General features: G+C 49.1%; 1 protein-coding gene across 4 annotated transcripts in view; it reads right to left on the reverse strand.

The window, feature by feature from the left end:
• The window catches only part of SCUBE2 (signal peptide, CUB domain and EGF like domain containing 2), a 127,632-nt gene that overhangs the window by 39,373 nt on the left and 61,125 nt on the right, over positions 1 to 27,134 (reverse strand). For 3 of the 4 annotated variants that reach the window (XM_069740098.1, XM_069740099.1, XM_069740097.1), the window contains exons 11-14: positions 17,929 to 18,051; positions 16,736 to 16,852; positions 13,199 to 13,270; positions 9,400 to 9,498 (exon numbers count right to left, since the gene is read on the reverse strand). In XM_069740098.1, coding sequence (XP_069596199.1) covers positions 9,400 to 9,498; positions 13,199 to 13,270; positions 16,736 to 16,852; positions 17,929 to 18,051 — 411 coding nt within the window. The remainder of the gene's footprint in view (positions 1 to 9,399; positions 9,499 to 13,198; positions 13,271 to 16,735; positions 16,853 to 17,928; positions 18,052 to 27,134) is intronic. The other variant, XM_069740100.1, reaches the window with a different exon arrangement.

Consider the following 27,134-nt stretch of genomic DNA (forward strand, 5'->3'; position numbering starts at 1 on the left):
TCTGGAGGTTATATCAGTACTGGAGCGTTATAAGAGGGGCTGATATCAGTCACATATGGTGTAATGTCTGGGGGTTATATCAGTACTGGAGCGTTATAAGAGGGGCTGATATCAGTCACATATGGTGTAATGTCTGGAGGTTATATCAGTACTGGAGCGTTATAAGAGGCTGATATCAGTCACATACGGTGTAATGTCTGGGGGTTATATCAGTACTGGAGCGTTATAAGAGGGGCTGATATCAGTCACATGGTGTAATGTCTGGGGTTATATCAGTACTGGAGCGTTATAACGGGCTGATATCAGTCACATATGGTGTAATGTCTGGAGGTTATATCAGTACTGGAGCGTTATAAGAGGCTGATATCAGTCACATATGGTGTAATGTCTGGGGTTATATCAGTACTGGAGCGTTATAAGAGGGGCTGATATCAGTCACATATGGTGTAATGTCTGGGGTTATATCAGTACTGGAGCGTAATAAGAGGGGCTGATATCAGTCACATATGGTGTAATGTCTGGGGTTATATCAGTACTGGAGCGTTATAAGAGGGGCTGATATCAGTCACATATGGTGTAATGTCTGAGGGTTATATCAGTACTGGAGCGTTATAAGAGGGGCTGATATCACTCACATATGGTGTAATGTCTGGAGGTTATATCAGTACTGGAGCGTTATAAGAGGGGCTGATATCAGTCACATATGGTGTAATGTCTGGGGGTTATATCAGTACTGGAGCGTTATAAGAGGGGCTGATATCAGTCACATATGATGTAATGTCTGGAGGTTATATCAGTACTGGAGCGTTATAAGAGGGGCTGATATCAGTCACATATGGTGAAATGTCTGGAGGTTATATCAGTACTGGAGCGTTATAAGAGGGGCTGATATCAGTCACATATGGTGTAATGTCTGGAGGTTATATCAGTACTGGAGCGTTATAAGAGGCTGAAATCAGTCACATATGGTGTAATATCTGGGGGCTATATCAGTATTGGAGCGTTATAAGAGGGGCTGATATCAGTCACACATGGTGTAATGTCTGAGGGTTATATCAGTACTGGAGCGTTATAAGAGGGGCTGATATCACTCACATATGGTGTAATGTCTGGGGGTTATATCAGTACTGGAGCGTTATAAGAGGCTGATATCAGTCACATATGATGTAATGTCTGGAGGTTATATCAGTACTGGAGCGTTATAAGAGGGGCTGATATCAGTCACATATGGTGTAATGTCTGGAGGTTATATCAGTACTGGAGCGTTATAAGAGGGGCTGATATCAGTCACATATGGTGTAATGTCTGGGGGTTATATCAGTACTGGAGCGTTATAAGAGGGGCTGATATCAGTCACATATGATGTAATGTCTGGAGGTTATATCAGTACTGGAGCGTTATAAGAGGGGCTGATATCAGTCACATATGGTGTAATGTCTGGAGGTTATATCAGTACTGGAGCGTTATAAGAGGGGCTGATATCAGTCACATGTGGTGTAATGTCTGGAGGTTATATCAGTACTGGAGCGTTATAAGAGGGGCTGATATCAGTCACATATGGTGTAATGTCTGGGGGTTATATCAGTACTGGAGCATTATAAGAGGGGCTGATATCAGTCACATATGGTGTAATGTCTGGAGGTTATATCAGTACTGGAGCGTTATAAGAGGGGCTGATATCAGTCACATATGGTGTAATGTCTGGAGGTTATATCAGTACTGGAGCGTTATAAGAGGCTGATATCAGTCACATGTGGTGTAATGTCTGGAGGTTATATCAGTACTGGAGCATTATAAGAGGGGCTGATATCAGTCACATATGGTGTAATGTCTGGGGGTTATATCAGTACTGGAGCGTTATAAGAGGGGCTGATATCAGTCACATATGGTGTAATATCTGGAGGTTATATCAGTACTGGAGCGTTATAAGAGGGGCTGATATCAGTCACATATGGTGTAATGTCTGGGGTTATATCAGTACTGGAGCGTTATAAGAGGGGCTGACATCAGTCACATATGATGTAATGTCTGGGGGTTATATCAGTACTGGAGCGTTATAAGAGGCGGATATCAGTCACATATGGTGTAATGTCTGGGGGTTATATCAGTACTGGAGCGTTATAAGAGGGGCTGATATCAGTCACATATGGTGTAATGTCTGGAGGTTATATCAGTACTGGAGCGTTATAAGAGGGGCTGATATCAGTCACATATGGTGTAATGTCTGGGGGTTATATCAGTACTGGAGCGTTACAAGAGGGGCTGATATCAGTCACATATGGTGTAATATCTGGGGGTTATATCAGTACTGGAGCGTTATAAGAGGCTGATATCAGTCACATATGGTGTAATGTCTGGGGGTTATATCAGTACTGGAGCGTTATAAGAGGGGCTGATATCAGTCACATGGTGTAATGTCTGGGGTTATATCAGTACTGGAGCGTTATAACGGGCTGATATCAGTCACATATGGTGTAATGTCTGGAGGTTATATCAGTACTGGAGCGTTATAAGAGGGGCTGATATCAGTCACATATGGTGTAATGTCTGGGGGTTATATCAGTACTGGAGCGTTATAAGAGGGGCTGATATCAGTCACATATGGTGTAATATCTGGGGGTTATATCAGTACTGGAGAGTTATAAGAGGGGCTGATATCAGTCACATATGGTGTAATGTCTGGGGGTTATATCAGTACTGGAGCGTTATAAGAGGGGCTGATATCAGTCACATATGGTGTAATGTCTGGGGGTTATATCAGTACTGGAGCGTTATAAGAGGGGCTGATATCAGTCACATATGGTGTAATATCTGGGGGTTATATCAGTACTGGAGCGTTATAAGAGGGGCTGATATCAGTCACATATGGTGTAATGTCTGGAGGTTATATCAGTACTGGAGCGTTATAAGAGGGGCTGATATCAGTCACATATGGTGTAATGTCTGGGGGTTATATCAGTACTGGAGCGTTATAAGAGGCTGATATCAGTCACATATGGTGTAATGTCTGGAGGTTATATCAGTACTGGAGCGTTATAAGAGGGGCTGATATCAGTCACATATGGTGTAATGTCTGGAGGTTATATCAGTACTGGAGCGTTATAAGAGGGGCTGATATCAGTCACATATGGTGTAATGTCTGGGGGTTATATCAGTACTGGAGCGTTATAAGAGGGGCTGATATCAGTCACATATGGTGTAATATCTGGGGGTTATATCAGTACTGGAGCGTTATAAGAGGGGCTGATATCAGTCACATATGGTGTAATGTCTGGAGGTTATATCAGTACTGGAGCGTTATAAGAGGGGCTGATATCAGTCACATATGGTGTAATGTCTGGGGGTTATATCAGTACTGGAGCGTTATAAGAGGCTGATATCAGTCACATATGGTGTAATGTCTGGAGGTTATATCAGTACTGGAGCGTTATAAGAGGGGCTGATATCAGTCACATATGATGTAATGTCTGGGGGTTATATCAGTACTGGAGCGTTATAAGAGGGGCTGATATCAGTCACATATGGTGTAATATCTGGGGGTTATATCAGTACTGGAGCGTTATAAGAGGGGCTGATATCAGTCACATATGGTGTAATGTCTGGAGGTTATATCAGTACTGGAGCGTTATAAGGGGCTGATATCAGTCACATATGGTGTAATGTCTGGAGGTTATATCAGTACTGGAGCGTTATAAGAGAGGCTGATATCAGTCACATATGATGTAATGTCTGGAGGTTATATCAGTACTGGAGCGTTATAAGAGGGGCTGATATCAGTCACATATGGTGTAATGTCTGGAGGTTATATCAGTACTGGAGCGTTATAAGAGGCTGATATCAGTCACATGTGGTGTAATGTCTGGAGGTTATATCAGTACTGGAGCGTTATAAGAGGGGCTGGTATCAGTCACATATGGTGTAATATCTGGGGGTTATATCAGTACTGGAGCGTTATAAGAGGGGCTGATATCAGTCACATATGGTGTAATGTCTGGAGGTTATATCAGTACTGGAGCGTTATAAGAGGGGCTGATATCAGTCACATATGGTGTAATGTCTGGGGGTTATATCAGTACTGGAGCGTTATAAGAGGGGCTGATATCAGTCACATATGGTGTAATGTCTGGAGGTTATATCAGTACTGGAGCGTTATAAGAGGCTGATATCAGTCACATACGCTGTAATGTCTGGAGGTTATATCAGTACTGGAGCGTTATAAGAGGGGCTGATATCAGTCACATATGGTGTAATGTCTGGGGGTTATATCAGTACTGGAGCGTTATAAGAGGGGCTGATATCAGTCACATATGGTGTAATGTCTGGGGGTTATATCAGTACTGGAGCGTTATAAGAGGGGCTGATATCAGTCACATGGTGTAATGTCTGGGGTTATATCAGTACTGGAGCGTTATAACGGGCTGATATCAGTCACATATGGTGTAATGTCTGGAGGTTATATCAGTACTGGAGCGTTATAAGAGGCTGATATCAGTCACATATGGTGTAATGTCTGGGGTTATATCAGTACTGGAGCGTTATAAGAGGGGCTGATATCAGTCATATATGGTGTAATGTCTGGGGTTATATCAGTACTGGAGCGTAATAAGAGGGGCTGATATCAGTCACATATGGTGTAATGTCTGGGGTTATATCAGTACTGGAGCGTTATAAGAGGGGCTGATATCAGTCACATATGGTGTAATGTCTGAGGGTTATATCAGTACTGGAGCGTTATAAGAGGGGCTGATATCACTCACATATGGTGTAATGTCTGGAGGTTATATCAGTACTGGAGCGTTATAAGAGGGGCTGATATCAGTCACATATGATGTAATGTCTGGGGGATATATCAGTACTGGAGCGTTATAAGAGGGGCTGATATCAGTCACATATGGTGTAATGTCTGGGGGTTATATCAGTACTGGAGCGTTATAAGAGGGGCTGATATCAGTCACATATGATGTAATGTCTGGAGGTTATATCAGTACTGGAGCGTTATAAGAGGGGCTGATATCAGTCACATATGGTGTAATATCTGGAGGTTATATCAGTACTGGAGCGTTATAAGAGGGGCTGATATCAGTCACATATGGTGAAATGTCTGGAGGTTATATCAGTACTGGAGCGTTATAAGAGGGGCTGATATCAGTCACATATGGTGTAATGTCTGGAGGTTATATCAGTACTGGAGCGTTATAAGAGGCTGAAATCAGTCACATATGGTGTAACATCTGGGGGCTATATCAGTATTGGAGCGTTATAAGAGGGGCTGATATCAGTCACATATGGTGTAATGTCTGGAGGTTATATCAGTACTGGAGCGTTATAAGAGGGGCTGATATCAGTCACATATGGTGTAATGTCTGGGGGTTATATCAGTACTGGAGCGTTATAAGAGGGGCTGATATCAGTCACATATGATGTAATGTCTGGAGGTTATATCAGTACTGGAGCGTTATAAGAGGGGCTGATATCAGTCACATATGGTGTAATGTCTGGAGGTTATATCAGTACTGGAGCGTTATAAGAGGGGCTGATATCAGTCACATGTGGTGTAATGTCTGGAGGTTATATCAGTACTGGAGCGTTATAAGAGGGGCTGATATCAGTCACATATGGTGTAATGTCTGGGGGTTATATCAGTACTGGAGCATTATAAGAGGGGCTGATATCAGTCACATATGGTGTAATGTCTGGAGGTTATATCAGTACTGGAGCGTTATAAGAGGGGCTGATATCAGTCACATATGGTGTAATGTCTGGAGGTTATATCAGTACTGGAGCGTTATAAGAGGCTGATATCAGTCACATGTGGTGTAATGTCTGGAGGTTATATCAGTACTGGAGCATTATAAGAGGGGCTGATATCAGTCACATATGGTGTAATGTCTGGGGGTTATATCAGTACTGGAGCATTATAAGAGGGGCTGATATCACTCACATATGGTGTAATGTCTGGAGGTTATATCAGTACTGGAGCGTTATAAGAGGGGCTGATATCAGTCACATATGGTGTAATGTCTGGGGGTTATATCAGTACTGGAGCGTTATAAGAGGGGCTGATATCAGTCACATATGATGTAATGTCTGGAGGTTATATCAGTACTGGAGCGTTATAAGAGGGGCTGATATCAGTCACATATGGTGTAATGTCTGGAGGTTATATCAGTACTGGAGCGTTATAAGAGGGGCTGATATCAGTCACATGTGGTGTAATGTCTGGAGGTTATATCAGTACTGGAGCGTTATAAGAGGGGCTGATATCAGTCACATATGGTGTAATGTCTGGGGGTTATATCAGTACTGGAGCATTATAAGAGGGGCTGATATCAGTCACATATGGTGTAATGTCTGGAGGTTATATCAGTACTGGAGCGTTATAAGAGGGGCTGATATCAGTCACATATGGTGTAATGTCTGGAGGTTATATCAGTACTGGAGCGTTATAAGAGGCTGATATCAGTCACATGTGGTGTAATGTCTGGAGGTTATATCAGTACTGGAGCATTATAAGAGGGGCTGATATCAGTCACATATGGTGTAATGTCTGGGGGTTATATCAGTACTGGAGCATTATAAGAGGGGCTGATATCAGTCACATATGGTGTAATGTCTGGAGGTTATATCAGTACTGGAGCGTTATAAGAGGGGCTGATATCAGTCACATATGGTGTAATGTCTGGAGGTTATATCAGTACTGGAGCGTTATAAGAGGCTGATATCAGTCACATGTGGTGTAATGTCTGGAGGTTATATCAGTACTGGAGCGTTATAAGAGGGGCTGATATCAGTCACATATGGTGTAATGTCTGGGGGTTATATCAGTACTGGAGCGTTATAAGAGGGGCTGATATCAGTCACATATGGTGTAATATCTGGAGGTTATATCAGTACTGGAGCGTTATAAGAGGGGCTGATATCAGTCACATATGGTGTAATATCTGGAGGTTATATCAGTACTGGAGCGTTATATGAGGGGCTGATATCAGTCACATATGGTGTAATGTCTGGGGGTTATATCAGTACTGGAGCGTTATAAGAGGGGCTGATATCAGTCACATATGGTGTAATGTCTGGAGGTTATATCAGTACTGGAGCGTTATAAGAGGCTGATATCAGTCACATATGGTGTAATGTCTGGGGTTATATCAGTACTGGAGCGTTATAAGAGGCTGATATCAGTCACATATGGTGTAATGTCTGGGGTTATATCAGTACTGGAGCGTTATAAGAGGGGCTGATATCAGTCACATATGGTGTAATGTCTGGGGTTATATCAGTACTGGAGCGTTATAAGAGGGGCTGATATCAGTCACATATGGTGTAATGTCTGGGGTTATATCAGTACTGGAGCGTTATAAGAGGGGCTGATATCAGTCACATATGGTGTAATGTCTGGGGTTATATCAGTACTGGAGCGTTATAAGAGGGGCTGATATCAGTCACATACGGTGTAATGTCTGGGGGCTATATCAGTACTGGAGCGTTATAAGAGGCTGATATCAGTCACATATGGTGTAATGTCTGGGGGTTATATCAGTACTGGAGCGTTATAAGAGGGGCTGATATCAGTCACATATGGTGTAATGTCTGGGGGTTATATCAGTACTGGAGCGTTATAAGAGGCTGATATCAGTCACATATGGTGTAATGTCTGGGGGTTATATCAGTACTGGAGCGTTATAAGAGGCTGATATCAGTCACATATGGTGTAATGTCTGGAGGTTATATCAGTACTGGAGCGTTATAAGAGGCTGATATCAGTCACATATGGTGTAATGTCTGGGGTTATATCAGTACTGGAGCGTTATAAGAGGGGCTGATATCAGTCACATATGGTGTAATGTCTGGGGTTATATCAGTACTGGAGCGTTATAAGAGGGGCTGATATCAGTCACATATGATGTAATGTCTGGGGGTTATATCAGTACTGGAGCATTATAAGAGGGGCTGATATCAGTCACATATGGTGTAATGTCTGGAGGATATATCAGTACTGGAGCGTTATAAGAGGGGCTGATATCAGTCACATATGGTGTAATGTCTGGAGGTTATATCAGTACTGGAGCGTTATAAGAGGGGCTGATATCAGTCACATATGGTGTAATGTCTGGGGTTATATCAGTACTGGAGCGTTATAAGAGGGGCTGATATCAGTCACATATGATGTAATGTCTGGGGGTTATATCAGTACTGGAGCATTATAAGAGGGGCTGATATCAGTCACATATGGTGTAATGTCTGGGGGTTATATCAGTACTGGAGCGTTATAAGAGGGGCTGATATCAGTCACATACGGTGTAATGTCTGGAGGATATATCAGTACTGGAGCGTTATAAGAGGGGCTGTTATCAGTCACATATGGTGTAATGTCTGGAGGTTATATCAGTACTGGAGCGTTATAAGAGGGGCTGATATCAGTCACATATGGTGTAATGTCTGGAGGATATATCAGTACTGGAGCGTTATAAGAGGGGCTGTTATCAGTCACATATGGTGTAATGTCTGGAGGTTATATCAGTACTGGAGCGTTATAAGAGGGGCTGATATCAGTCACATATGGTGTAATGTCTGGGGGTTATATCAGTACTGGAGCGTTATAAGAGGGGCTGATATCAGTCACATATGGTGTAATGTCTGGGGGTTATATCAGTACTGGAGCGTTATAAGAGGGGCTGATATCAGTCACATATGGTGTAATGTCTGGGGGTTATATCAGTACTGGAGCGTTATAAGAGGGGCTGATATCAGTCACATATGGTGTAATGTCTGGAGGTTATATCAGTACTGGAGCGTTATAAGAGGGGCTGATATCAGTCACATATGGTGTAATGTCTGGGGGTTATATCAGTACTGGAGCGTTATAAGAGGCTGATATCAGTCACATGTGGAGTAATGTCTGGGGGTTATATCAGTACTGGAGCATTATAAGAGGGGCAGATATCAGTCACATATGGTGTAATGTCTGGAGGATATATCAGTACTGGAGCGTTATAAGAGGGGCTGATATCAGTCACATATGGTGTAATGTCTGGAGGTTATATCAGTACTGGAGCGTTATAAGAGGGGCTGATATCAGTCACATATAGAAGGGTCTCCGCTCTGGAGATATGTGCATATAACAGGGTCAGCGGTACAATTCCTGCCACTCATCCTGTAGTCCCATATAATAACGATGTAACGCTGTAATAAGACGAGTGATATAACTCCGGCCTCCTCAGCCATTACGCTGGGTTCTAATTCACTAGATGACAAGTGCACCCCCCACTCCTGCTGTTCAGGGTCATGTACCCAGCTTTTCTAGAGCCGGACCCCGGGTCCTGTAGTAACGGCCATATTGGTGGTCATGCAGCTTTCGCAGACACTGGCTGCAGAGCAGCGCTCCGGGCGCGTCGGTACCTGCCAGTCTCTGCAGAGCCGAGCCCTGCTGCAGCTCCGTCTTCTTCACCCGGCACGCGCCGTCATTCAGCTTCAAGGTGACGCTGCTCCGCACCACATCTACGAGAGGAAAGGAAATCTTGGGCTTTGGAGCTTGTACTCATCAATAAATGCTGGAACATCACCTGACAGACGCCTTCTATTCATCCCACCTTGCTGGAAAATACCCCAAATTAAGCTCCGGCCAATCACAGGGCTGCAAAAAACATTCCAGGAAAAAGAAAAACTTTCCAAAAACTCTTCAGCGAGCGAAAAATTCTCCCAAAATCTCCATAAATAAACGCGCAAATCCCGACAATCTGCCACCAGCGGGGAAGGAGACTGACGGCGGCGCAGACTCCGAGCGTCAATACTCCGAGCGTCAGCACTCCGAGCGTCACTACTCCCAGCGTCACTACTCCCAGCGTCACTACTCCCAGCGTCACTACTCCTAGCGTCACTACTCCCAGCGTCACTACTCCCAGCGTCACTACTCCCAGCGTCACTACTCCCAGCGTCACTACTCCCAGCGTCACTACTCCGAGCGTCAATACTCCGAGCGTCAATACTCCCAGCGTCACTACTCCCAGCGTCAATACTCCCAGCGTCAATACTCCCAGCGTCACTACTCCCAGCGTCAATACTCCCAGCGTCAATACTCCCAGCGTCACTACTCCCAGCGTCACTACTCCGAGCGTCAATACTCCGAGCGTCAATACTCCCAGCGTCACTACTCCCAGCGTCACTACTCCCAGCGTCAATACTCCCAGCGTCAATACTCCCAGCGTCAATACTCCCAGCGTCAATACTCCCAGCGTCAATACTCCGAGTGTCACTACTCCCAGCGTCACTACTCCCAGCGTCACTACTCCCAGCGTCACTACTCCCAGCGTCACTACTCCGAACGTCACTACTCCCAGCGTCACTACTCCCAGCGTCACTACTCCCAGCGTCACTACTCCCAGCGTCAATACTCCGAGCGTCACTACTCCCAGCGTCACTACTCCCAGCGTCACTACTCCGAGCGTCAATACTCCGAGCGTCAATACTCCCAGCGTCACTACTCCCAGCGTCAATACTCCCAGCGTCAATACTCCCAGCGTCAATACTCCCAGCGTCACTACTCCCAGCGTCAATACTCCGAGCGTCACTACTCCCAGCGTCACTACTCCCAGCGTCACTACTCCCAGCGTCACTACTCCCAGCGTCACTACTCCCAGCGTCAATACTCCCAGCGTCAATACTCCCAGCGTCAATACTCCCAGCGTCAATACTCCGAGCGTCAATACTCCCAGCGTCACTACTCCCAGCGTCACTACTCCCAGCGTCACTACTCCCAGCGTCAATACTCCCAGCGTCACTACTCCCAGCGTCACTACTCCCAGCGTCACTACTCCCAGCGTCACTACTCCGAACGTCACTACTCCCAGCGTCACTACTCCCAGCGTCACTACTCCCAGCGTCACTACTCCCAGCGTCACTACTCCCAGCGTCAATACTCCGAGCGTCACTACTCCCAGCGTCAATACTCCGAGCGTCAATACTCCGAGCGTCAGCACTCCGAGCGTCACTACTCCCAGCGTCACTACTCCCAGCGTCACTACTCCCAGCGTCACTACTCCCAGCGTCACTACTCCCAGCGTCACTACTCCCAGCGTCACTACTCCCAGCGTCACTACTCCCAGCGTCACTACTCCGAACGTCACTACTCCCAGCGTCACTACTCCCAGCGTCACTACTCCCAGCGTCACTACTCCCAGCGTCACTACTCCCAGCGTCACTACTCCGAACGTCACTACTCCCAGCGTCACTACTCCCAGCGTCACTACTCCCAGCGTCACTACTCCCAGCGTCACTACTCCCAGCGTCACTACTCCCAGCGTCAATACTCCGAGCGTCAATACTCCGAGCGTCAGCACTCCGAGCGTCACTACTCCGAGCGTCACTACTCCCAGCGTCACTACTCCGAGCGTCACTACTCCCAGCGTCACTACTCCGAACGTCACTACTCCCAGCGTCACTACTCCCAGCGTCACTACTCCCAGCGTCACTACTCCCAGCGTCACTACTCCGAACGTCACTACTCCCAGCGTCACTACTCCCAGCGTCACTACTCCCAGCGTCACTACTCCCAGCGTCACTACTCCGAACGTCACTACTCCCAGCGTCACTACTCCCAGCGTCACTACTCCCAGCGTCACTACTCCCAGCGTCACTACTCCGAACGTCACTACTCCGAGCGTCACTACTCCCAGCGTCACTACTCCCAGCGTCACTACTCCGAGCGTCAGTACTCCGAACGTCACTACCCCCAGCGTCACTACTCCCAGCGTCACTACTCCCAGCGTCACTACTCCGAACGTCACTACCCCCAGCGTCACTACTCCGAACGTCACTACTCCCAGCGTCAATACTCCGAGCGTCACTACTCCGAGCGTCACTACTCCCAGCATCACTACTCCCAGCGTCAGCACTCCCAGCGTCACTACTCCCAGCGTCACTACTCCCAGCGTCACTACTCCCAGCGTCACTACTCCCAGCGTCACTACTCCGAACGTCACTACTCCGAGCGTCACTACTCCGAGCGTCACTACTCCGAGCGTCAGCACTCCGAGCGTCAGCACTCCGAGCGTCAATACTCCGGATTCTTCTTCCCCGTAGTTTCTGCTGATTTCCCGGCCAGATGATATCAGAGGGGCTGTCGATCCCACCCGGCCCGGACTGTATGTGACATTATTGTGTCTGCTGCCGCGGCCTGGGGTCTCCGTCCTGCCGTGTCCTGTGCGAGGCTTCAGGTGACGGCTGGATCCCGGCTCAGTGATCAAACCGACAGATCTGAGATTAACAGAAGAGGAGATTCTAGATCTCCCAGAAATGATCTGCAGGAAACCAGCGTCCCGAACAGCACAAAAAAGAGACCAGCCCCCTCCTCAATGGTCAGACAAGTGCGGCCCACTGAGCCCGGGCCCTCCGCAGTGTCCTGAACAGGGTGAGGGGAGCAGAACTCTGCAAAGACCCCGCTGTCCACCTCCAGACCCCACTGTCCTCCTCCTCCAGACCCAGCTGTCCTCCACCTCCAGACCCAGCTGTCCTCCACCTCCAGACCACGCTGTCCTCCTCCAGACCACGCTGTCCTCCTCCAGACCACGCTGTCCTCCTCCTCCAGACCCAGCTGTCCTCCTCCTCCAGACCCCGCTGTCCTCCTCCACCTCCAGACCACGCTGTCCTCCTCCACCTCCAGACCACGCTGTCCTCCTCCACCTCCAGACCACGCTGTCCTCCTCCACCTCCAGACCACGCTGTCCTCCTCCAGACCACGCTGTCCTCCTCCTCCAGACCACGCTGTCCTCCACCTCCAGACCACGCTGTCCTCCACCTCCAGACCCCACTGTCCTCCTCCTCCTCCCGACCACAATGTCCTCCTCATCCAGACGATGCTGTCCTCCTCATCCAGACCACGCTGTCCTCCTCATCCAGACCAAGCTGTCCTCCTCCTTCTCCAGACCCCTCTGTCCTCCTCTCCAGACCCCTCTGTCCTCGTTCTCCTCCAGACCACGCTGTCCTCCTCCAGACCCCTCTGTCCTCCTCCTCCAGACACTCATGCCTGATCCTTCTTTTCCGGACATCATCACGCATTCGGTGGTCAGATGATCCTACCAGAATCACCAGATTTTGTCATTTTTTGTGTTTGGAGCCGCAGCCCTCTATTCTGAGGAGAGGAAGCATCTGGATATAAATATACACAAATAGATTCCACAAAGTAACGACGGCGTCCGGGTACCTGAACTGAGCGATTCATTGCTCCTGGGGCTTCTCCCTTTGCCACAAGTGATTATGTAAGAATCCTGCAGACCTAACGAGGAAGAAAAGGAATATTCATCGTCATAGTGCAAAAATACAACCAATGGGGTGAGTGCAGCTCTGGGGTATAATACAGGAGGTAACTCCGGATCAGTAATGTAATGTATGTACATAGTGACTGCACCAGCAGAATAGTGAGTGCAGCTCTGGGGTATAATACAGGATGTAACTCAGGATCAGTAATGTAATGTATGTACACAGTGACTGCACCAGCAGAATAGTGAGTGCAGCTCTGGAGTATAATACAGGATGTAACTCCGGATCAGTAATGTAATGTATGTACATAGTGACTGCACCAGCAGAATAGTGAGTGCAGCTCTGGGGTATAATACAGGATGTAACTCAGGATCAGTAATGTAATGTATGTACACAGTGACTGCACCAGCAGAATAGTGAGTGCAGCTCTGGGGTATAATACAGGAGGTAACTCCGGATCAGTAATGTAATGTATGTACACAGTGACTGCACCAGCAGAATAGTGAGTGCAGCTCTGGGGTATAATACAGGATGTAACTCAGGATCAGTTATGTATATACACAGTGACTGCACCAGCAGAATAGTGAGTGCAGCTCTGGGTATAATACAGGATGTAACTCAGGATCAGTAATGTAATGTATGTACACAGTGACTGCACCAGCAGAATAGTGAGTGCAGCTCTGGGGTATAATACAGGATGTAACTCAGGATCAGTAATGTAATGTATGTACACAGTGACTGCACCAGCAGAATAGTGAGTGCAGCTCTGGAGTATAATACAGGATATAACTCAGGATCAGTAATGTAATGTATGTACACAGTGACTGCACCAGCAGAATAGTGAGTGCAGCTCTGGGGTATAATACAGGATGTAACTCAGGATCAGTAATGTAATGTATGTACACAGTGACTGCACCAGCAGAATAGTGAGTGCAGCTCTGGGGTATAATACAGGAGGTAACTCCGGATGAGTAATGTAATGTATGTACACAGTGACTGCACCAGCAGAATAGTGAGTGCAGCTCTGGGGTATAATACAGGATGTAACTCAGGATCAGTTATGTATATACACAGTGACTGCACCATCAGAATAGTGAGTGCAGCTCTGGGTATAATACAGGATGTAACTCAGGATCAGTAATGTAATGTATGTACACAGTGACTGCACCAGCAGAATAGTGAGTGCAGCTCTGGGGTATAATACAGGATGTAACTCAGGATCAGTAATGTAATGTATGTACACAATGACTGCACCAGCAGAATAGTGAGTGCAGCTCTGGAGTATAATACAGGAGGTAACTCAGGATCAGTAATGTAATGTATCTACACAGTGACTGCACCAGCAGAATAGTGAGTGCAGCTCTGGAGTATAATACAGGATATAACTCAGGATCAGTAATGTAATGTATGTACACAGTGACTGCAACAGCAGAATATTGAGTGCAGCTCTGGAGTATAATACAGGATATAACTCAGGATCAGTAATGTAATGTATGTACACAGTGACTGCACCAGCAGAATAGTGAGTGCAGCTCTGGAGTATAATACAGGATATAACTCAGGATCAGTAATGTAATGTATGTACACAGTGACTGCACCAGCAGAATAGTGAGTGCAGCTCTGGGGTATAATACAGGATGTAACTCAGGATCAGTAATGTAATGTATGTACACAGTGACTGCACCAGCAGAATAGTGAGTGCAGCTCTGGGGTATAATACAGGAGGTAACTCCGGATGAGTAATGTAATGTATGTACACAGTGACTGCACCAGCAGAATAGTGAGTGCAGCTCTGGAGTATAATACAGGATGTAACTCCGGATTAGTAATGTAATGTATGTGCAGAGTGAGTGCAGCTCTGGAGCATAATACAGGAGGTAACTCAGGATCAGTAATGTAATGTAAGTACACAGTGACTGCACCAGCAGAATAGTGAGTGCAGCTCTGGAGGATAATACAGGAGGTAACTCAGGATCAGTAATGTAATGTATGTACACAGTGACTGCACCAGCAGAATAGTGAGTGCAGCTCGGGGGTATAATACAGGAGGTAAATCAGGATCAGTAATGTAATGTATGTACACAGTGACTGCAGCAGCAGAATAGTGAGTGCAGCTCTGGAGTATAATACAGGAGGTAACTCAGGATCAGTAATGTAATGTATGTACACAGTGACTGCACCAGCAGAATAGTGAGTGCAGCTCTGGAGTATAATACAGGAGGTAACTCAGGATCAGTAATGTAATGTATGTACACAGTGACTGCACCAGCAGAATAGTGAGTGCAGCTCTGGAGGATACTACAGGAGGTAACTCAGGATCAGTAATGTAATGTATGAGCACAGTGACTGCACCAGCAGAATAGTGAGTGCAGCTCTGGGGTATAATACAGGAGGTAACTCAGGATCAGTAATGTAATGTATGTACACAGTGACTGCACCAGCAGAATAGTGAGCGCAGCTCTGGGGTATAATACACGATGTAACTCAGGATCAGTAATGTAATGTATGAGCACAGTGACTGCACCAGCAGAATAGTGAGTGCAGCTCTGGGGTATAATACAGGAGGTAACTCAGGATCAGTAATGTAATGTATGTACACAGTGACTGCACCAGCAGAATAGTGAGTGCAGCTCTGGAGTATAATACAGGAGGTAACTCAGGATCAGTAATGTATGTACACAGTGACTGCACCAGCAGAATAGTGAGTGCAGCTCTGGAGTATAATACAGGATGTAACTCAGGATCAGTAATGTATGTACACAGTGACTGCACCAGCAGAATAGTGTGCGCAGCTCTGGAGTATAATACAGGAGGTAACTCAGGATCAGTAATGTACTGTATGTACACAGTGACTGCACCAGCAGAATAGTGAGTGCAGCTCTGGGGTATAATACAGAATGTAACTCAGGATCAGTAATGTAATGTATGTACACAGTGACTGCACCAGCAGAATATCGAGTGCAGCTCTGGGGTATAATACAGGAGAAGTGATGTATGCGGTGACAGTACAGTTATAGGTAGAATACTTTGTTATACGATATAATGTTGATGAAACATAACGAGCGGCTACATTGGAGCAGTTAGTGTGCGTGTCCATGGTCCGTAATGACGGCGCTTTGGACGGAGTGGAAAGCCCGCTCTGCCTCCTTCTGTATGCGCGGTGTTCATTGCACACATCCGGAATCTCCGCACCCCATACATAGGGCCCTGTGATTTACCTTGCGGCGATGGAGTGGACATGCTGCGTTCTAATCAATCTGCAGCTCATCATGGTGTAACACACACCCCGACATTCAGACGTGCCGTATAGGTCCACTATGATTCCCATGTCCGCCGGTGTTTACTGTCTGAGGACACCAGTACGTTACCATCAGGACGGGAGACCTGACTCTACAGCAGTCCCATCACTAACGTGCTCCAGGCGGCTGGGACTTGTGGTGCTGTTGGATGACATGTCATGTGGATGGGAGCGGCCACTTACCAGGGACGTGATAGATGCGGGACTGGCAGGCTATGAGGCAGCGCTCGCTTCCACCATTCTTTACACACTGCAGAACGGCCTTTTGGGGCACAGAGTCCAAAATGGGGCTCTCCACCTCTGAGCAAGATAAAAGCAGAGATCCGAATAGAGAACGCACAACACTGGGAAGCCAACGTCCCCCGTCACCAGGAGACACACAGGGTCAGTGTCAAAAAACAAGTAAATGTGGACAATGCACAAAAATCACATCTCACTAGAAAAACTAAACGTGACAATAAAAGCCTGACATCAAAATCAGATAAAAAGAAGACAAGAACCTATAGACACTAAATGCCCGAACATCAGAGTGACATAAATGCATAGAAATAATAAGAAAACAAATACATGTAATAGTGTGAATGTGTCAGAAGTGTAACATTTAATCAAATATAATAAAACTATACATAAAATATACAAAAAATAAAGCTTAAAATATAAAATGTCACAAAATAGTACAAAAACCTCTAGAAATAAAAGCTCATTATTATTATTATAACGGTCCGTTATTTTTCACTTACCTCCAGGGATCGGCTGCAGGAAACATGAGAACACAATTCAGTCGATGTGTCAGTAAAGTGCGTAAGTGCGTGGGCTCGATGGCTTAGGCGCGGTGGTCTCGCCCGTGGAGGCCGGGGGTCACAAGATACAGCGGGGCTCAGTAATATGGACATACTTGATTTGCAGCCATAATGCAGAAACAATGGTGAGCGGACAGCGGGCAGCGCTCGCCCATTGTGCCCGTCCCTGGCTGAACCCGTGGACTTTGTGTGCCGCCTTTGTTGCTCCCTGGGATGGTCGCAGCGGCACAAATCCGTGTTTTCTATAGGCGCCTCTTCTACGTGACCTTGTGTCCGCGCAGGAATTCGCAGGTTTAACCTGTTGATTGGCGGGGTCTGTCCTCAGCGGTAGAGCGCCCGCTGTACGTGTGACTCCCAGCATGCACTGCAGGCGGATAGCACGGCGTGAGTAAGGACGCAGGACAGCGTTAGTAATCACATGACCGTGCAGCGCGCAGGGAGGTCACGGGGTGAAGTATCTCCTGTGTTCTGGAAATAATCCCCCGATCCTGTGAACACCCCGTCACCACTGCAGGTGACATCACACACAGGACAAGGGTGAGGGACGGAGGGTCTGCGGGCACCGAGGGGTCTTACCCACACAATCCTTGCGGTTCCAGTGCAGCCTGAAGCGAGGGGGGCACTGGCAGTAATAATCCCCCGCTGTATTCACACACGCGTGTTCACAGCCCCCGTTATTGATGCTGCATTCATTCACATCTAGGAGAAAGGAAGGAAAAGATTAAGCCAGCTCACTGCTGAAACGCTCTGTGCTGCTGGAAACCCGGCCCCCTATACTATTCTATGACCTCCCATAGGACCAGCTCACTGCTGAAACGCTCTGTGCTGCTGGAAACCCGGCCCCCTATACTATTCTGTGACCTCCCATAGGGCCAGCTCACTGCTGAAACGCTCTGTGCTGCTGGAAACCCGGCCCCCTATACTATTCTGTGACCTCCCATAGGACCAGCTCACTGCTGAAACGCTCTGTGCTGCTGGAAACCCGGCCCCCTATACTATTCTGTGACCTCCCATAGGGCCAGCTCACTGCTGAAACGCTCTGTGCTGCTGGAAACCCGGCCCCCTATACTATTCTGTGACCTCCCATAGGACCAGCTCACTGCTGAAACGCTCTGTGCTGCTGGAAACCCGGCCCCCTATACTATTCTGTGACCTCCCATAGGACCAGCTCACTGCTGAAACGCTCTGTGCTGCTGGAAACCCGGCCCCCTATACTATTCTGTGACCTCCCATAGGACCAGCTCACTGCTGAAACGCTCTGTGCTGCTGGAAACCCGGCCCCCTATACTATTCTGTGACCTCCCATAGGACCAGCTCACTGCTGAAACGCTCTGTGCTGCTGGAAACCCGGCCCCCTATACTATTCTGTGACCTCCCATAGGACCAGCTCACTGCTGAAACGCTCTGTGCTGCTGGAAACCCGGCCCCCTATACTATTCTGTGACCTCCCATAGGACCAGCTCACTGCTGAAACGCTCTGTGCTGCTGGAAACCCGGCCCCCTATACTATTCTGTGACCTCCCATAGGGCCAGCTCACTGCTGAAACGCTCTGTGCTGCTGGAAACCCGGCCCCCTATACTATTCTGTGACCTCCCATAGGGCCAGCTCACTGCTGAAACGCTCTGTGCTGCTGGAAACCCGGCCCCCTATACTATTCTGTGACCTCCCATAGGACCAGCTCACTGCTGAAACGCTCTGTGCTGCTGGAAACCCGGCCCCCTATACTATTCTGTGACCTCCCATAGGACCAGCTCACTGCTGAAACGCTCTGTGCTGCTGGAAACCCGGCCCCCTATACTATTCTGTGACCTCCCATAGGGCCAGCTCACTGCTGAAACGCTCTGTGCTGCTGGAAACCCGGCCTCCTATACTATTCTGTGACCTCCCATAGGACCAGCTCACTGCTGAAACGCTCTGTGCTGCTGGAAACCCGGCCCCCTATACTATTCTGTGACCTCCCATAGGGCCAGCTCACTGCTGAAACGCTCTGTGCTGCTGGAAACCCGGCCCCCTATACTATTCTGTGACCTCCCATAGGGCCAGCTCACTGCTGAAACGCTCTGTGCTGCTGGAAACCCGGCCCCCTATACTATTCTGTGACCTCCCATAGGACCAGCTCACTGCTGAAACGCTCTGTGCTGCTGGAAACCCGGCCCCCTATACTATTCTGTGACCTCCCATAGGGCCAGCTCACTGCTGAAACGCTCTGTGCTGCTGGAAACCCGGCCCCCTATACTATTCTGTGACCTCCCATAGGACCAGCTCACTGCTGAAACGCTCTGTGCTGTTGGAAACCCGGCCCCCTATACTATTCTGTGACCTCCCATAGGACCAGCTCACTGCTGAAACGCTCTGTGCTGCTGGAAACCCGGCCCCCTATACTATTCTGTGACCTCCCATAGGACCAGCTCACTGCTGAAACGCTCTGTGCTGCTGGAAACCCGGCCCCCTATACTATTCTGTGACCTCCCATAGGACCAGCTCACTGCTGAAACGCTCTGTGCTGCTGGAAACCCGGCCCCCTATACTATTCTTTGACCTCCCATAGGGCCAGCTCACTGCTGAAACGCTCTGTGCTGCTGGAAACCCGGCCCCCTATACTATTCTGTGACCTCCCGTAGGACCAGCTCACTGCTGAAACGCTCTGTGCTGCTGGAAACCCGGCCCCCTATACTATTCTGTGACCTCCCATAGGACCAGCTCACTGCTGAAACGCTCTGTGCTGCTGGAAACCCGGCCCCCTATACTATTCTGTGACCTCCCATAGGACCAGCTCACTGCTGAAACGCTCTGTGCTGCTGGAAACCCGGCCCCCTATACTATTCTGTGACCTCCCATAGGACCAGCTCACTGCTGAAACGCTCTGTGCTGCTGGAAACCCGGCCCCCTATACTATTCTGTGACCTCCCATAGGACCAGCTCACTGCTGAAACGCTCTGTGCTGCTGGAAACCCGGCCCCCTATACTATTCTGTGACCTCCCATAGGACCAGCTCACTGCTGAAACGCTCTGTGCTGCTGGAAACCCGGCCCCCTATACTATTCTGTGACCTCCCATAGGGCCAGCTCACTGCTGAAACGCTCTGTGCTGCTGGAAACCCGGCCCCCTATACTATTCTGTGACCTCCCATAGGGCCAGCTCACTGCTGAAACGCTCTGTGCTGCTGGAAACCCGGCCCCCTATACTATTCTGTGACCTCCCATAGGACCAGCTCACTGCTGAAACGCTCTGTGCTGCTGGAAACCCGGCCCCCTATACTATTCTGTGACCTTCCATAGGACCAGCTCACTGCTGAAACGCTCTGTGCTGCTGGAAACCCGGCCCCCTATACTATTCTGTGACCTCCCATAGGACCAGCTCACTGCTGAAACGCTCTGTGCTGCTGGAAACCCGGCCCCCTATACTATTCTGTGACCTCCCATAGGACCAGCTCACTGCTGAAACGCTCTGTGCTGCTGGAAACCCGGCCCCCTATACTATTCTATGACCTCCCGTAGGGCCAGCTCACTGCTGAAACGCTCTGTGCTGCTGGAAACCCGGCCCCCTATACTATTCTGTGACCTCCCATAGGACCAGCTCACTGCTGAAACGCTCTGTGCTGCTGGAAACCCGGCCCCCTATACTATTCTGTGACCTCCCATAGGACCAGCTCACTGCTGAAACGCTCTGTGCTGCTGGAAACCCGGCCCCCTATACTATTCTGTGACCTCCCATAGGGCCAGCTCACTGCTGAAACGCTCTGTGCTGCTGGAAACCCGGCCCCCTATACTATTCTGTGACCTCCCATAGGACCAGCTCACTGCTGAAACGCTCTGTGCTGCTGGAAACCCGGCCCCCTATACTATTCTGTGACCTCCCATAGGGCCAGCTCACTGCTGAAACGCTCTGTGCTGCTGGAAACCCGGCCCCCTATACTATTCTGTGACCTCCCATAGGACCAGCTCACTGCTGAAACGCTCTGTGCTGCTGGAAACCCGGCCCCCTATACTATTCTGTGACCTCCCATAGGGCCAGCTCACTGCTGAAACGCTCTGTGCTGCTGGAAACCCGGCCTCCTATACTATTCTGTGACCTCCCATAGGACCAGCTCACTGCTGAAACGCTCTGTGCTGCTGGAAACCCGGCCCCCTATACTATTCTGTGACCTCCCATAGGGCCAGCTCACTGCTGAAACGCTCTGTGCTGCTGGAAACCCGGCCCCCTATACTATTCTGTGACCTCCCATAGGACCAGCTCACTGCTGAAACGCTCTGTGCTGCTGGAAACCCGGCCCCCTATACTATTCTTTGACCTCCCATAGGGCCAGCTCACTGCTGAAACGCTCTGTGCTGCTGGAAACCCGGCCTCCTATACTATTCTATGACCTCCCATAGGACCAGCTCACTGCTGAAACGCTCTGTGCTGCTGGAAACCCGGCCCCCTATACTATTCTGTGACCTCCCATAGGGCCAGCTCACTGCTGAAACGCTCTGTGCTGCTGGAAACCCGGCCCCCTATACTATTCTGTGACCTCCCATAGGACCAGCTCACTGCTGAAACGCTCTGTGCTGCTGGAAACCCGGCCCCCTATACTATTCTGTGACCTCCCATAGGACCAGCTCACTGCTGCCCTGAAATGCTGAAACACTCTGTGCTGCTGGGGACCTGATTCTTCCTATGGTTGCTAATGCCTATATCAGAAAGCTCTGAGTATTTCAGGTGATCAATGGGGCGGCAGCAGCAGTGGGGTGGCAGTAAAGGACGGCAGCGGTGGGGTGGCATGGGTAGGGTGGCAGTGGTAGGGCAGCAGCGGTGGTACGGCAGAGGTAGGGCGGCAGCAGTGGGACGGCAGCGATGGGGTGGCAGTGGTAGGGCGGCAGTGGCGGGGTGGCAGCGGTGGGACGGCAGAGGTAGGGCAGCATCGGTGGGACGGCAGAGGTAGGGCGGCAGAGGTGGGACGGCAGAGATAGGGCAGCATCGGTGGGACGGCAGCGGTAGGGCGGCAGAGGTGGGACGGCAGCGGTAGGGCGGCAGAGGTGGGACGGCAGCGGTAGGGCGGCAGAGGTGGGACGGCAGTGGTGAGGCAGCAGCAGTGGGGTGGCAGCGGTGGGATGGCAGTGGTAGGGTGGTAGCGGTGGGACGGCAGTGGTAGGGTGGTAGCGGTGGGACGGCAGAGGTAGGGCAGCAGCGGTGGGACAGCAGTGGTGAGGCAGCAGCAGTGGGGGTGGCAGCGGTGGGACGGCAGAGGTAGGGTAGCAGCGGTGGGACAGCAGTGGTGAGGCAGCAGCAGTGGGGTGGCAGCGGTGGGACGGCAGAGGTAGGGCGGCAGAGGTGGGGTAGCAGAGGTAGGATGGCAGAGGTAGGGCGGCAGCGGTGGGGTGGCAGCGGTGGGGTGGCAGAGGTAGGATGGCAGAAGTAGGGCGGCAGAGGTAGGGAGGCAGCGGTAGAGCGGCAGCGGTGGGGTAGCAGCGGTGGGGTGGCAGCGGTGGGATGGCAGAGGTAGGATGGCAGAGGTAGGGCGGCAGCGGTAGGGCGGCTGCTCCTGGCACACAACCTTCCCCTTTAAATGAGGGTCTGGTCCCCGGGCAGCAGGCGCCAGCGTCCACACACGCTCCGCAGCGGACACTTCGCTCCACAACTCTCCGTCAACAAGGAATATTTTCACAAATCCAGACGTTTCCAGCTGAATACTTTGCTGCGAGGTTTCTTCCACCACAAGGACCCGCTTGGCGTTAGCAAACTGTATTTTTGGCGTTTTCTGATTTCTCGGTGGTCAGACGCCGAACCACAAAACTCTACACTGCGGATACACTGACACTTCAATTCTGAAGAGGGTGCGATACTCATGGTGTAACCCATAATGCAAGGGGGGACGTGCAGACTATTGCACCACTGATCTAACAATCTGCAGAGCATCGCTCCTCCACCTCCTGACATACAGTGATATATCCTGCAGATTATTACACCACTGACCTCTCTGCAGAGCATCGCTCCTCCACCTCCTGACAGTTACATAGTGATATATCCTGCAGATTATTACACCACTGACCTCTCTGCAGAGCATCGCTCCTCCACCTCCTGACAGATACACAGTGATACATCCTGCAGATTATTACACCGCTGACCTCTCTGCAGAGCATCGCTCCTCCACCTCCTGACAGTTACATAGTGATATATCCTGCAGATTATTACACCACTGAACTCTCTGCAGAGCATCGCTCCTCCACCTCCTGACAGATACATAGTGATATATCCTGCAGATTATTACACCACTGACCTCTCTGCAGAGCATCGCTCCTCCACCTCCTGACAGATACAGTGATATATCCTGCAGATTATTACACCGCTGACCTCTCTGCAGAGCATCGCTCCTCCACCTCCTGACAGTTACATAGTGATATATCCTGCAGATTATTACACCACTGACCTCTCTGCAGAGCATCGCTCCTCCACCTCCTGACAGATACATAGTGATATATCCTGCAGATTATTACACCACTGAACTCTCTGCAGAGCATCGCTCCTCCACCTCCTGACAGATACATAGTGATATATCCTGCAGATTATTACACCACTGACCTCTCTGCAGAGCATCGCTCCTCCACCTCCTGACAGATACAGTGATATATCCTGCAGATTATTACACCGCTGACCTCTCTGCAGAGCATCGCTCCTCCACCTCCTGACAGTTACATAGTGATATATCCTGCAGATTATTACACCACTGACCTCTCTGCAGAGCATCGCTCCTCCACCTCCTGACAGATACATAGTGATATATCCTGCAGATTATTACACCACTGACCTCTCTGCAGAGCATCGCTCCTCCACCTCCTGACAGTTACATAGCGATATATCCTGCAGATTATTACACCGCTGACCTCTCTGCAGAGCATCGCTCCTCCACCTCCTGACAGATACATAGTGATATATCCTGCAGATTATTACACCCCTGACCTCTCTGCAGAGCATCGCTCCTCCACCTCCTGACAGATACAGTGATATATCCTGCAGATTATTACACCGCTGACCTCTCTGCAGAGCATCGCTCCTCCACCTCCTGACAGATACATAGTGATGTATCCTGCAGATTATTACACCACTGACCTCTCTGCAGAGCATCGCTCCTCCACCTCCTGACAGATACATAGTGATATATCCTGCAGATTATTACACCACTGACCTCTCTGCAGAGCATCGCTCCTCTACCTCCTGACAGATACATAGTGATATATCCTGCAGATTATTACACCACTGACCTCTCTGCAGAGCATCGCTCCTCCACCTCCTGACAGATACATAGTGATATATCCTGCAGATTATTACACCACTGACCTCTCTGCAGAGCATCGCTCCTCCACCTCCTGACAGATACATAGTGATATATCCTGCAGATTATTACACCACTGACCTCTCTGCAGAGCATCGCTCCTCCACCTCCTGACAGTTACATAGCGATATATCCTGCAGATTATTACACCGCTGACCTCTCTGCAGAGCATCGCTCCTCCACCTCCTGACAGATACATAGTGATATATCCTGCAGATTATTACACTCCTGACCTCTCTGCAGAGCATCGCTCCTCCACCTCCTGACAGATACAGTGATATATCCTGCAGATTATTACACCCCTGACCTCTCTGCAGAGCATCGCTCCTCCACCTCCTGACAGATACATAGTGATATATCCTGCAGATTATTACACCACTGACCTCTCTGCAGAGCATCGCTCCTCCACCTCCTGACAGTTACATAGTGATATATCCTGCAGATTATTACACCCCTGACCTCTCTGCAGAGCATCGCTCCTCCACCTCCTGACAGATACATAGTGATATATCCTGCAGATTATTACACCACTGACCTCTCTGCAGAGCATCGCTCCTCTACCTCCTGACAGATACATAGTGATATATCCTGCAGATTATTACACCACTGACCTCTCTGCAGAGCATCGCTCCTCCACCTCCTGACAGATACATAGTGATATATCCTGCAGATTATTACACCACTGACCTCTCTGCAGAGCATCGCTCCTCCACCTCCTGACAGTTACATAGTGATATATCCTGCAGATTATTACACCCCTGACCTCTCTGCAGAGCATCGCTCCTCCACCTCCTGACAGATACATAGCGATATATCCTGCAGATTATTACACCGCTGACCTCTCTGCAGAGCATCGCTCCTCACCTCCTGACAGATACAGTGATATATCCTGCAGATTATTACACCCCTGACCTCTCTGCAGAGCATCGCTCCTCCACCTCCTGACAGATACATAGTGATATATCCTGCAGATTATTACACCACTGTCCTCTCTGCAGAGCATCGCTCCTCTACCTCCTGACAGATACATAGTGATATATCCTGCAGATTATTACACCACTGACCTCTCTGCAGAGCATCGCTCCTCTACCTCCTGACAGATACATAGTGATATATCCTGCAGATTATTACACCACTGACCTCTCTGCAGAGCATCGCTCCTCTACCTCCTGACAGATACATAGTGATATATCCTGCAGATTATTACACCACTGACCTCTCTGCAGAGCATCGCTCCTCCACCTCCTGACAGATACATAGTGATATATCCTGCAGATTATTACACCCCTGACCTCTCTGCAGAGCATCGCTCCTCCACCTCCTGACAGATACATAGTGATATCCTGCAGATTATTACACCACTGACCTCTCTGCAGAGCATCGCTCCTCCACCTCCTGACAGATACATAGTGATACATCCTGCAGATTATTACACCACTGACCTCTCTGCAGAGCATCGCTCCTCCACCTCCTGACAGATACATAGTGATATATCCTGCAGATTATTACACCCCTGACCTCTCTGCAGAGCATCGCTCCTCCACCTCCTGACAGATACATAGTGATATATCCTGCAGATTATTACACCACTGACCTCTCTGCAGAGCATCGCTCCTCCACCTCCTGACAGTTACATAGTGATATATCCTGAAGATTATTACACCACTGACCTCTCTGCAGAGCATCGCTCCTCCACCTCCTGACAGATACATAGTGATATATCCTGCAGACTATTACACCACTGACCTCTCTGCAGAGCATCGCTCCTCTACCTCCTGACAGATACATAGTGATATATCCTGCAGATTACTACACCACTGACCTCTCTGCAGAACATCGCTCCTCCACCTCCTGACAGATAGTGATATATCCTGCAGATTATTACACCACCGACCTCTCTGCAGAGCATCGCTCCTCCACCTCCTGACAGACACATAGTGATATATCCTGCAGACTATTACACCACTGACCTCTCTGCAGAGCATCGCTCCTCCACCTCCTGACAGATACACAGTGATATCTCCTGCAGATTATTACACCACTGACCTCTCTGCAGAGCATCGCTCCTCCACCTCCTGACAGATACATAGTGATGTATCCTGCAGATTATTACACCACTGACCTCTCTGCAGAGCATCGCTCCTCCACCTCCTGACAGATACATAGTGATATATCCTGCAGATTATTACACCGCTGACCTCTCTGCAAAGCATCGCTCCTCCACCTCCTGACAGATACATAGTGATATATCCTGCAGATTATTACACCACTGACCTCTCTGCAGAGCATCGCTCCTCCACCTCCTGACAGATACATAGTGATATATCCTGCAGATTATTACACCACTGACCTCTCTGCAGAGCATCGCTCCTCCACCTCCTGACAGATACATAGTGGTATATCCTGCAGACTATTACACCACTGACCTCTCTGCAGAGCATCGCTCCTCCACCTCCTGACAGATACATAGTG

Source organism: Ranitomeya imitator, chromosome 9 (assembly GCF_032444005.1).
Source record: "Ranitomeya imitator isolate aRanImi1 chromosome 9, aRanImi1.pri, whole genome shotgun sequence".
In the NCBI taxonomy this organism is placed as follows: domain Eukaryota; kingdom Metazoa; phylum Chordata; class Amphibia; order Anura; family Dendrobatidae; genus Ranitomeya; species Ranitomeya imitator.